The sequence below is a fragment of the Olea europaea genome, chromosome 3 (assembly GCF_002742605.1).
Source record: "Olea europaea var. sylvestris chromosome 3, O_europaea_v1, whole genome shotgun sequence".
Taxonomy (NCBI): domain Eukaryota; kingdom Viridiplantae; phylum Streptophyta; class Magnoliopsida; order Lamiales; family Oleaceae; genus Olea; species Olea europaea.
In genome coordinates, this window is record NC_036239.1 from 17,918,197 (window position 1) to 17,930,547 (window position 12,351).

Here is a 12,351-nt window from a genome sequence, read left to right on the forward strand (position 1 = left end):
GAATTGTCCACACACTAAATTAATCAAACCCACAATTTTTTTCAAATTATTCTTCATATATTGCTATATCTGTCTTTATTTGCTCGAATGGTGTCTCTCTTTCATTATTGTTTTGGACCTTAGCTTTAGTTGAAGAGAATATTTTATAAATATTAGAATTTTATAAAAAAGGATCCAAAAGAATTTAATGAAAAAAAAATTAATTAATAAATTTAGTATGATAATATTTATTTAGTTTTACATATATCTAGTTAAGCCCTCATTTTGTCGACTTTTGAAATAAAACTTTTTAACTTTCATACTTATTTTCAATCACACATTCATACAATAAAATATTTTTAGTCATAAATTAAAAAAATGTCCCTACATTTTAACACTTCAAAAAATTATTATTTAAAACAACATTTTTTTTATTTTTATTTTTTCAAAATAAGGCTTAGTTTACATAATATAAAATATAATATAATTTTTTTAAAGTGGATATACGATGGCTATAAATAGCAACTCTTTTATTATCGTATTAACTTGCCATTCAGGTGAAGTAAAGCATTTGAAGTGTTGCATGGTCATATATTCACCATCAACACTACTTGTCCATGACTCTGACTCCTCCCAGTTGTCTCCATACGATTTAGAGAGAGAAACAAATACACTCCTCCTTCCATCCATACACCTATACATACAAATCTAGAGTGAACAGATGCTGTGGTGGAAATGGGGAAAGTCGATAATCAACGACTACCAGTGGTGCAGCAGCAGCGCTGGCAACAGACTCAGAACGACGTTTCTAGAAACTTCTTCGGCCGTAGATGTTCGGTGGTCCTTTCTAGAATCTTCCAAGAATTTAATTTCAAATGTTTCGTGGTTTTGATACTTGGCTTAGCGGTTTTTCTTTCGGCCGTGTATTGGGTTCTTCCTCTTCGCAATAAGAAAGCTGGATTTGATGCTAAAGACTCCATCAAGCTCAGTGGTAATTATTTATGATCTGCTCAATTATCTTTTATTTTATTTTTTTATTTTTTTTATTTTTCATGTTTTGTATTCGTGTTGGGGGATTTTTTTGTTATTTTGTAATTAAGGTTATTTGTTTACTTTATTTGCCCCGTGCTTTTTAACTTGGGGGTTTCTGATAAATCGGAATATTATCTTCTTCCTTTTGTTTTTTCTTAGAATGATGAAATGTCAAAATTACTTATACTCCAAAAGAAGAAGTCGGTCTTTGGTAGTTAATTTTTTTGCTTGGCAACTTAGTGACAGTTTACAATGTAATCAAGCACGTATAGAGGTAACTATCTGAATATATATATATATACAAGAATAATCTCCTAAGCATAAGCACCGGTGACATAGCTCACCATTTAAATGGTGAATCAATAAATACATGGACCTACCATTAATTTATTCACCAATTAAATAGTATGCCATGTTTAGAAGATCATTTCCTTATGTGTGTGTGTGTGTGTGTGTGTTTTTCTATTATCCAAATATGGCAGGTTCTACTGGTTTCTTTAGTGGAAATTGAAGCATTATGGTATTAGCAATGAATCTATCTACTTCTCCATACAGTTTGAATAAATTGGCATATATTTTGGTAGGTTAGTTTTGTGATTTTTTGGGATCTTAATCTACTTCCCTCGTCACATCAAGGTCGTATGGAAGTACAAGTAGCTGGACACGGTCTTTAAAATTTGATTCCTGGAAGTGCAAAACAATGATTACTTCTTAAACAGGACTGTTATTTGCCAAGATGTATATGGCAATGTACTGATTGCCATTCTCAAAACTCGTGCATCGGTGCGGCCAACAAGCTTCGATTTCCTGTGGTAAAGTTGCAAAGAAATACCGGAGTCATGCTTCTTGTTTAACATGTTTGTGGCATTATCAGTTTCTCATTGTATATCTATTTGGTGCCTAGTTTAAGTGAGAGACCTTTATATATTTTCCTTGATTATTAAGTGAAACTTTGTTTGTAGGATCTCATTTCTCTCGTAAATGTACAAAATTTATGAGGGCTTTGTATGAATTTCTTTTTTGCTTTATATGAATTTTACACCTGGTAACAGCCTCCCATCTGCATAGTTCAGATTGACCCCCATTTGTGACCATATTCCCTGTCTGTATAGGCTAACCTATATATTTATATTGAATAATGCATCTAGCATCAGTAGTGTTTAGTACCAATTTAGGTGGCTTCACATGATAGGTTCAATTAAATAGACCCTACATCCTTAAAATTAATTAAATTTATTATTAAATGCCAGTTATGTTGCCATCTAGACCGACGCCACTAGGGCTAAATAGCATTACTCATTTATATTGCCAAGCCCTGACAATCACGAGCAGCATAATTTTTTTATAAACACTTCTGTCCAAGATTCCTTTAGTTATCATGATTTGGACAGAGCTTAGACACGTGAGATATTGTAGCCTCATCTTTTGGCAGTTGGGTAGTATTTTACTTCCATACTTCAATATTAATTTTCCTGGAGAGGCAGAAATGTGGAGAAAATGATTAAGCATCATCTATATGTGTTTTCCTTGTATCCTTATGGGGCTTTTATTTCTGAAATGGTCATAGAAAAAGAAAAATTAAAATGAAGATATTCAGCTTACATGGTGCTGCTTTGATTTTCCATTTACGTGCTTGGAGCTTCTTAATCATTTTTTTCCCATTTCAGCCACTGTTCAAGCATACTTCACACTTAGAAGACCAGTTTCAGAGCTTGTTCCCTATGTTGCAAGACTAGAATATGATGTCAATGAAGAGATTGGTGTCCCTTCCTTGAAGGTCTGTTTCAATTTTTACCTTCTACAGACCATATGCATTGTGTATTTGACTAAGATTGAGAAGTTATTTGTCAATATTTTTACAGGTTGCTGTTCTGTCCATGCATCAGGCGACTGTATCAAACTGGACTAACGTGGTGTTCGGTTTTCTTTCTGATCCAAAGAATACTTCAATAAATCCTGGGTCATTGATTGTGCTAAAGTCATCCTTAATTGATCTGTTTCTTCAACAATACAATTTAACGATGACCAACTCAATTTTTGGAGAGCCATCTTCATTTGAGATTTTGAAATTTCCGGATGGAATCACTGTGGTTCCTGAGCGATCTGTTCTGATTTGGCAGATATCTCAGGTCCTCTTTAACTTCACTCTCAATAGCTCAATTTTTGAAATAAAGGAAAGTATTCTTGAGATGAAGGAACAGCTAAAAGTGGGATTGCATCTGAGGCCCAAAGAGGTATATTTATATAATTATATTTATGTTGGACTTCTTGTACCTTTTAGTTGGTATTAGTAGTTAAATATTTCAAAAATACTGGTTATGTGGATTGCTTAGTAGTTTGAGGTTAACTGTTAGTTTCAATAAAGCTTCAGCAGCTATCACGACCTGCTGCAGTTCTTGTTTACTTATGACTAATAAATTAGAGCAGACCCAACCTGGTTCTATTTGAGAGAATCTATGCACTGGAAAATATGACTTTCAAATTCAGAAATATTGTCATTCTGAAAGCCGAAAGGTTTATATCAATGGATGCACACTGCCTGGGTACCTTTTAAGTTGCAAACGGATCTTAGATAAGGTCTATTGCATTTTTATGTTTTTAAAAATTCGAATTCCCAGTTGTGATTTGTGCCTTGTAAAATGTCTCCCTCCCTTTTCAAAAATTTCCCCTGAAATGCTAGAAGCCATCACATTTGGGTTTTTCACAATATTTGTTCACATCTCATGAAGTCCACTCTTTCTAATATGTATGCTAAAAGGTATTTCGCTGTATGCAGAATGTGTATATACAGGTGACAAACAAGATTGGCTCAACACAAGATCCTCCAGTTACTGTTCAAGTTTCGGTTGTACCAGATCTAGAGAGCCTACAACCTGAGAGATTGAAACAATTGGCTAAAACAATTACTGGTTCTCCTCCTGCGATGAATCTTGGCCTTGATCATACTGTCTTTGGCAAAGTCAAGGAAATCAGCCTATCCACCTTTCTAAACCATTCACTTCATGCACCAACACCAACACCAACACCAACACCAACTCCTACTCCAACACCAGCTCCAGCTCCAGCTCCAGCTCCCAGTCCATCTCCAGAACAAAGTTACAATACGGTACCATCTCTGCCTCCTCCTTATTCTCCAGCTACTCCACCGAACTTTAATCTCTCACCGCTACCCTGCCTGAACTGTCATGCCTCAGCACCATCTGATGCAAGCCAGATTTCTGGCCCCAGTCAGCAAAATGACCACCCTCACTATTCTTCATCTCCAATTTCCAATTCTCCTGCACCTTCCTTAGCATGCGGTGCTCCACATTGCGGTGGAAGTAGGGACAGGTTTGGTATCTTCCCCACATAATTTGCTGCCTTCCTTGATATGTAAGTTTCTACGCATAATATTGATATATTTCACTCTGCTTTACTCTTGGAAATAGTTGATAAGCTCTCTTATTATATATGAAATGATTTATGCCACTCCATTTGTGTTTCCATAATCGTATGTAGTTTAGTAATTTGTTTTGATCTAGTTGCTTGAGTTTCTTGTTTTAAGTGCTTGATTTGCTAAGCTTTTAAATGATTATAAGGAGTGGGTCACAAAGAATGCAAGAAATTCTAAAGAACTTATATACAGAATGAGGATGACCTGTGAAAATACATCAGTTTCTTACGCGTGCAAAGGAACTATTTCTTGACAACTTGGACAACTGAGTTGCAGAGATAACAAATAATGTATGGCATTCAATGTCCCTTCTGGGAACCCACCTTTGAAAGTGAAATTCGTGGTTAAGATGTAGATATAAGTTGTGGATCCTAAGAAAAGTGTGTTTAAAATTATAAGCACTAAAAACTTTGGCAAACATACACTAATTCAGTTGAACAGGGTGAAAAGAGAGGGGACTGAGAAATGGTATGTCTGTCTAAGAACTTCTTTTGGGTTGTCCCTCTATATTGGAATTCCATCAAAAGAATAGAAGGGAATTGGTAAATAATACTTGCAACCTGAGCTGGCTGGATGCATGCACATAAAATTTCGAGAAAAGACGTATTGTCCACTTAAAGTATAGTAATTTTTGGTTTTTTCAGACAGCCTTTTTCATTTCATACATTTTTAATTTTTACACGAGAATGGAATTGATGGAAAATGTTGTAGCAAGTGTACTCATTCTGAAAACAACAGAGTATATCTGACTAGTATTGGAGAAAATGAGTGAAGACTAGGATTAATTTTACTTCTTTGGCAACTGTCATTTGACAGGTAGAAAAAAATAGTTAATGTGCGAGCACGTTTACTAAGCCAAGACGTTATGCAATAAATTTTGATGCTGCTGGCCATTTAGGTGATGCGGGTAAACTCTATGAAGCTTAAGAGGGAACATGTTATTTATCCTGGTCTACTTTCTAAATAGTGTACAGGTAGCTGCACCAACAGTCCCAAAGGTATCGCATAGAAGTCTCAATTTAGTCCATGATATTCCAATTTCAATAATTTAATCCCTAAAGATTTAGATAACATTTCTATTGAGTTTCTTCACCTTTTGCTTTTCAACTAGAGGGAAAGATAAAAGTTTCGAGCAAACCTTGCTTCTTTAGTCCTTTCTTTCATGCTAATTTTTACCTTTCATATGTTAGTTTCTTCTCTCACTATTACTGTTCATTAATAGTTTATATTGTGTATGCTGTATTTGCAGACATTTGATCATCTCATATGAGTATATTTTCGGCTACACTTGATTAGCCGAGTAACAGATCTTGTTCCTTTGCATTGCAGCTTTTGAAGTAGGCTCCTCATGCGGGAGGATTCTGTGGTTCCACTTTTTGGGACTCCTGACATTCTCTCCTCTATTGGATATTTTGCACATAATCCAAATATGTTTTGATAGCTGCTCACAGTTTTTCCGTTCCAGAGGTGGAGTGGGTATGATTAGCTATACAAGTGTACATCAAGTAGGAAAGTTGCACAAAACCAAAATGTGGAAAGCCTAACATTGCATGGAATCATATGGGATGTGTCTTCCAAAAGGGAATGACTTCTCATTACAACTGACCATCCAAGAACGATGTTTCCTTGCAGTTTTCAGCCAAAAAAAAAAATTCAAATGTAAAATTTGCTGGTTCTTTCTGAACATTTTCAAGGGGGAGAGTCGAAATATGTTAATAGTATTGACTCTTTGTATCCCATTGTTGATACTCTAGAATCAAGTACTGTACAAAAACAAATTCACTGTAATAGTATCAACTCTTTGTTCTCTTATAGGCTAACATTAGTTTTTGTATCCCATTGTTGATACTCTAGAATCAAGTACTGTACAAAAACAAATTCACTGTAATAGTATCAACTCTTTGTTCTCTTATAGGCTAACATTAGTTTTTGTATTCCATTGTTGATACTCTAGATCAAGTACTGTACAAAGACAAATTCACTATAATAGTATCGACTCTTTGTTCTCTTATAGGCTAACATTAGTTTTTGAGTAACAATACAAGGTAAAATCCATTTCTCAATGTTCGTCTTTGGAGTAAAAGCAGCCCCCTATGCAATGCATCACTTAGAATATCTCTTGATGAGAGAGAAAATTGGTGCTTTGTCTTTAAAAACTTGCATCCCGTTGCGTGAAACTGATTCAACCTTCCATGCAGGACCGAGTAGCCAAGATACAGCGGCTCCACCTATCAAGCCTCCTACCTGAAGTTTGAAACATACGAAAAAAACGATCAAATTGGACCAAATATAAATGCTACGGTGAATGAAGAATATATAAGCAAAACATCATTGCTATGCTAAAGAATGTCATCAAGTAAATATAAGTTAACCATACTTACATGACCCCAGTTATCAATGCCTTTAGATAGAAGTCCAATTGCCTGCATGACAGGTCAACTTCATTTGGTGAACTAAAGTAGCAAAAATTAGAAGATAACTGACTTGATAGTGAACATAACTACTGTGATTAAAACTTCCAACCCAATAAATGTTCTATCAGCATCACCAGATTCAAGCAGCTATGTAGAGTAGACCACAAAATTTGATGATAAAAGCCTGATAGGTGCCTAAAGAATGAAACACAAGCAACTGGTGTAACACAGACACAATGTTGAGGTACTTAAGATGCACTATGGTTAGGATGTAAAGTATATGGTTTCAAAGTATTGGTCTCAAGATTGATTTACAACAGAAATCTGGGGTTTATACACAAATATATTATAGGGATTGTGAATCTGAGAAATGTGAGTGGCATACCATATTGAACATGACCACTTGTGCTATATGTTTTAGATGTCCTTCAGTGCCTTTGACCACGCCCCTGTGCCTCAGGACAAACATAGCAAAGGATCCTACCTGATTGTGCACCAGACTCAAGCAATTAAAACATACATAAAAAGGTGAGGAGAAACAGGGTTGCATAAAAGATTTCCTGGTTCTGCAAGTTCTAATTTTTTAGCATAGCTTCTCATAACTGAATGAACCTTGAGTAAAGATTGAGGTAAAGATTATGCAAAGAAAACAATGCACGTATAATTTTGCTGCACCTTTAGAAGATTTATACCAGAAATAAATATACAAAATGAGCTCAGAAGCCACTGCAAACATATTTATGGATGGGTACTGATAAGTAATTAAAATCTCTTATATGGGAGAATTGAAACTCTCTACCTTCGACTCGAATTTGGTAACAGATGTTTTAGTTTTGCATTAGTACTCAACTAAAAAGTCAGAGAAGTTGGTAACTACACAGTTCAAGAACTTACTAGTCCAAAAATAGCTCCTGATGCTCCAATAGCAGGTGCTTTGCTGAACCAGTAACTAACTGCTGAACCTGATTTTCTTTAAATGACTCAATCAGAACAATTTTGGATATTTTTGGATAAGAAGTGCATTGTCTATGGTAATCGGATATCAATGTTTACTACTTTACTTGCTATTGCAGAGGTGATGTATATCGGAAGGTATCTTCTAGGACCGCATATTTTCTCAACAGCAGGACCAACAGAGTTTAAAGAATAACAATTGATCTGAAAAGGTGAAACTTCTTTTCAATTAACTGGTAAGAGTGTCAAACTAAACAAGCATTTCATTTGTAGTAATTCAAATCAAACCATCAGATGCCCAATATTTGCATGCAGAAAGGATGATGTAGCTAGCCTCCACAGCTGCCCTTTGTCTATTAGATTATTGATCTACAAGGATACAGAACCCCATAAGAATTTATTAATAAAACTCTCTATAAGAACGTAAATAATGTAGTACTGCAGGGTCAACCACAAATTCAGACCTTGGCTCCCCAAAATAAGAGCTTGCCATCTGTAAGGGTTTGTGCTATATATACTCTGCAAATAAATTCAGAGAAAAGAATTTAATTGCACGATATACCAGATATATATGAGGAGACCATTGAGAGCCCTTTTTCTAGATTATCTGTATGCTTTTTCTTCCTACATTTTCCCTTTGTGTGTGTGTGTGTAGTGTTGGGGCAGCGGGGGTGGGGGTGGGAAGTCTTTGGTGGAAGGAGTTAAAAGAAGCAGCATTGAGGTTCTGATACCAAATAGATGACTCTTAAAGATGCTTTCATGAGGTATTGATACTCACAATACGTTGGCTGCAAGAAGAATATTAGTCCACTTCCTTCCGTCTGATAAGACTCTTCTAGATATGTCTGAGTTTGACTTCCTAATATCTTTAGAATCAATTCTAGTTTCATCTCCATTGAAGAAACATAAGCTCAAGAATGGCAGAGCATCGCGAGACCATTGAAAACCATTACAACCTGAAAACTGAAGCACCTTTTTATGCCATATATCCTCGAATTGAAGGGCGTCACCAAGACAAGAAATATTCTGTACAAAAACAAAATTGAAGTGAAATCTTCCATGTTCTATCAATACAATGAACTACTGATGCAAGGAGAAACTTAAATGCTTCCACATTAAGTAACTATTAGTAGCTTCTCACACCTTTGGCAAGATATGACTAACAGTCCTTTTGTCAAGTTCTAAAATTTTATTCTATATGAGAGACCAACGACATATAATCTATCAGGCTTTAGTCACACTGAATCTAAGCGAATGTGAATTTAAGATCTCCATGGATGATCAGTTCAGTATATTCACAAACCCACACACACCCTGAAACTGAAAGATGCCATATTATTATATTATTTCAGTCAATTAAAGCTCCGAGGGTAAGACCAATTCTGAAACTTAATTTGTGAATCTAGTATATGAATATGCGAGAGCATGTTTGGTTTCACTTAAAAGTAGGTATTCACCCAACATGATTTCCAAAATCACTTTTCACACAAACAAAATTTAAAGGCACAGACCAACATTCTCTGATCTATTTCTTGTTTGTAAAATCTTCTAATTACAAATTATGGAAATTCTTCCTAATCGATAAACCTCGGGATTTCTATTATCATCACAGGAACTCAAGTTTAAAAGCTACTCATTTTAGCATAATTTAATTGCAAATACACCAGCATAACCTTGAAAACATATCAACTACCGACAAGGGGGAAAATATCTCACGTAATTTATAACACTTTTATCTGTAACGGAAAGCAAATATTACCATGAATCGATTAATCAAAAATAAATAAATAAATCAAGAACGTTCATTACATGCCCCACGTGTAATAAGGCTTAGGAATGTTGTTTATTTTCCCTGGAAATGTTAAGGTGGAGTACCTTGAGGGAGGAATGAAGAAGGGACCCAAGATGGAGACGGCGGCGGTAGAGTACGGCGTCGCCAAGGCGGAGAGCGGCGGCGGTGGAGATGAGGTGAGTGGGTGCAGGGCCCAATATGGAAATGGGCACAGAGAACTTTGGATTGGATGGCAATCCACCCATACCCAGTGTGATCTTCAACTTCACAAACAAAAATACCAAATACAAATATAGGGCCGCTATTCCCCCCAAGTTCTTCAAACGAGAATATATTTATTACAAGAGAAAGAAAAGACAGTCGTATAAAAAGTAAAAACAGAAAGAGAGAAGAAATGGTTAGGTAAATTAGTTTTTTTTATTAAGCCTTTGACTCACGTTATTTTTAAAAAAATACATTTTTTAATAGCGTATTGATAAAAAATTATGTAATTAAAAAATAAAAAAAATTAATTTACGTATGATATTATTTTATTAAAAAATATATGGTTGAAATAATATCAAATCACTGTTGAAAAATATATTTTTTTCAAATAATGTGGATCAAATATGGCCTAAATCTAACTTTATTATTATTATTATTATTTTCCCGGGGGGAGGGGGTGTGGAGGGGATGATTCTTTTGGTAAAATCAAAATCATTGTGACAATTATTAAAATCCTACACAGAAGAGTAATGCTATTTATAGTCACTCATTGTTGCTGTCGTCCTATGTGTCATACATGTTACGATTAGTGATTGATATATGACGTAAGAAATAATTACTATATTAATACATCAAATCACAAACTGTTATATAGAATGTCACGTAGAACGACTGTCGCAGTGAGCAACTATAAATAACATTACTCTACAAAGAATACAATTAGAAGTTAGAAAATTTAGAGAATAAAATGGAACTCTAACGATCAAAAAATCAATTCTCAAAATCCCTACCAAACATGCACCAAGTTGATAAAAATGGTTGGTAAAACAAGTATTAGCAGAAACTTGACATTTGATCTCAAATGATTTAAAAAAGTGTTGTTGAAATGATTGATGTAGATGTTGTTTTGTAAACCAACTTTGTCAACTAATATTTCTCAAAAAAATTCTTTTACAAGAAGCTAAAGTCCTGCCAAGCAAGTTGTTCGTGTTCAATATAAAACTCAAAACGAATTCCGTGAATGCAAATAAGCAGCAACTTTTGCTCATTCGTCCCTTCTACATATTCCTATTTACATTGATTCAATATATTTCTTGAAGAGTGAATCTTATGCAACTGAATCCCCAAAAATTTTAATTAATTTCCAAAACTTTCGCTTGTAAACCTTAGAAAAGTAGAAGAAAAGTTACCTCGTAAAAATGGCTTAAAATGTTTCTCCTAGAATTAAGACATCACATACAGATATAGGTAGAGAGAGCGCTTTCACGGAAGCGCCAAAATAAGTTTATTACACAAATTATTATTATTAATTCGACCTTGACGTCTAGACTAAAATTGAATAAATAAATCTGTCCTTTCTAACGTCTTAATCTTTGAAACGTAGTTCATAGTTTATTACCTTCGAGAACTGCAGTACTCATTGTATTATCAAGAAAATTGAGCACAGATTAGCCCAATTCAAAACTATGCCAAAGGCCGTCGCAGAGAGAAAAAACGAGTCCATCTTCAGTTTTCTCTAGTCCACATTTCATCATCACTTATAATTTTGTTAAAAAATATTGCGATTATCATTCGATAATCCTTGCAATTCAAATCGACGAATAGGATAGGTATTGTGCCTGTGCAGCCATGGAAGAATGCATTCAGAGGGATAAAAATGTTTGCATGGAAGTTGTCTCACTTCTGTTCCAACCTCATATTCATCCTTGCAAGTGGGACACTGAATCACTCGCGCCAAATGGTTGGCTATCAGTGCCACGACCAGCTAGGCCTTCCTGGCAGAATCAGAGGTAGGAGGTGTTGGAGAATTACATCGATAATTGTACATAATATATTCATAAAAACATACCGTTAATTTGCGTGAAATCGAAATATAATTTCAACTTACCCAGATAGGATTTGAGAAAACAAAATAAGAATTTATCGAATCCGAATACCTGAATATAGATTCTTCCCTTTCAACTCATGATCGAAAGCAAATAATTCTTTGGATCAAACGGATTTTTGGCCGAAACAAGTATTGGACACTTTGTCCTTAAGATGAATTTGCCTCGCATCGGTGCTAACGATTTTCCGACAATCATCTCCCAAGATACAACGATCACGTCGAGCCATAAGAACACTCCAAATGACTTCGATCAGCAAACTCGAACGGAATTCCCTCTCTACCATGACCACGTCTTTGATGCAAATGTTTTATGCAAAACCAAAGTGTAAATCGGAATGAAATAATATGGTATCTATGACTTTTTTTGAATTTCTTGAATGATAAAATTCAAACATATGGAGTCTATATATAGTAGTTGGAAAGATATGTCAAAAGACACAACCATACAAAGAGTCACATCTCTTGAAATTTATAATTATTGGAAATTAATCATACACATACCAAGAGTCATGATTCTCCATATGTCAAGACATATTTTCATCCATATATTTCTAGAATATTACACAATATTCTATACAATTTTCCAATAATTTCAAGTATTAAGCGGCTTTATATTTGGCTTAATTTCTCATTCACCAAGTTAAGAATTCCACTT

The 12,351-nt window shown here is 34.9% G+C and overlaps 2 protein-coding genes across 5 annotated transcripts; one reads left to right on the forward strand and one right to left on the reverse strand.

Moving 5' to 3' along the window:
- Positions 1-540: 540 nt before the first annotated feature.
- Positions 541-6,084, forward strand: LOC111387974. 2 transcript variants are annotated; one of them, XM_023012632.1, is made up of 5 exons: positions 541-970; positions 2,679-2,788; positions 2,874-3,245; positions 3,788-4,383; positions 5,694-6,084. In XM_023012632.1, exons 1-4 carry the CDS (start codon positions 715-717, stop codon positions 4,361-4,363), a joined length of 1,314 nt encoding a protein of 437 aa, XP_022868400.1. In that variant the 5' UTR covers positions 541-714; the 3' UTR covers positions 4,364-4,383; positions 5,694-6,084. The 2 variants fall into 2 exon arrangements, with proteins under 2 accessions (XP_022868400.1, XP_022868390.1); XM_023012622.1 differs by having other exon boundaries at positions 5,774-6,084.
- Positions 6,085-6,322: 238 nt separating this feature from the next.
- On the reverse strand, positions 6,323-9,971 carry LOC111387987 (RHOMBOID-like protein 10, chloroplastic). 3 transcript variants are annotated; one of them, XM_023012643.1, is made up of 9 exons: positions 9,688-9,968; positions 8,591-8,838; positions 8,277-8,331; positions 8,101-8,181; positions 7,920-8,016; positions 7,753-7,820; positions 7,244-7,342; positions 6,826-6,867; positions 6,323-6,688 (listed from the first exon to the last, which is right to left on the reverse strand). In XM_023012643.1, the coding sequence occupies exons 1-9, from the start codon at positions 9,847-9,849 to the stop codon at positions 6,548-6,550; spliced, it is 993 nt and encodes a 330-aa protein (XP_022868411.1). In that variant the 5' UTR covers positions 9,850-9,968; the 3' UTR covers positions 6,323-6,547. The 3 variants fall into 3 exon arrangements, with proteins under 3 accessions (XP_022868411.1, XP_022868425.1, XP_022868418.1); XM_023012657.1 differs by having other exon boundaries at positions 6,554-6,688; positions 6,826-6,883; positions 9,688-9,970; XM_023012650.1 differs by lacking the exons at positions 6,323-6,688; positions 6,826-6,867 and adding an exon at positions 6,896-7,053 and having other exon boundaries at positions 9,688-9,971.
- Positions 9,972-12,351: the final 2,380 nt, after the last annotated feature.

Excerpts from the sequence above, each read along its gene's own strand:
- LOC111387974 (XM_023012632.1), top strand. The coding sequence starts at position 715 with ATGGGGAAAGTCGATAATCAACGACTACCAGTGGTGCAGCAGCAGCGC. Across the intron at positions 971-2,678 it reads AGACTCCATCAAGCTCAGTG|CCACTGTTCAAGCATACTTC; the intron begins GTAATTATTTAT and ends TTCCCATTTCAG. Across the intron at positions 3,246-3,787 it reads TGCATCTGAGGCCCAAAGAG|AATGTGTATATACAGGTGAC; the intron begins GTATATTTATAT and ends CGCTGTATGCAG.
- LOC111387987 (XM_023012643.1), bottom strand. The coding sequence starts at position 9,849 with ATGGGTGGATTGCCATCCAATCCAAAGTTCTCTGTGCCCATTTCCATA. Across the intron at positions 7,821-7,919 it reads CATCACCTCTGCAATAGCAA|GTTCAGCAGTTAGTTACTGG; the intron begins GTAAAGTAGTAA and ends AAAGAAAATCAG. Across the intron at positions 6,868-7,243 it reads AAGTGGTCATGTTCAATATG|GCAATTGGACTTCTATCTAA; the intron begins GTATGCCACTCA and ends CCTGTCATGCAG.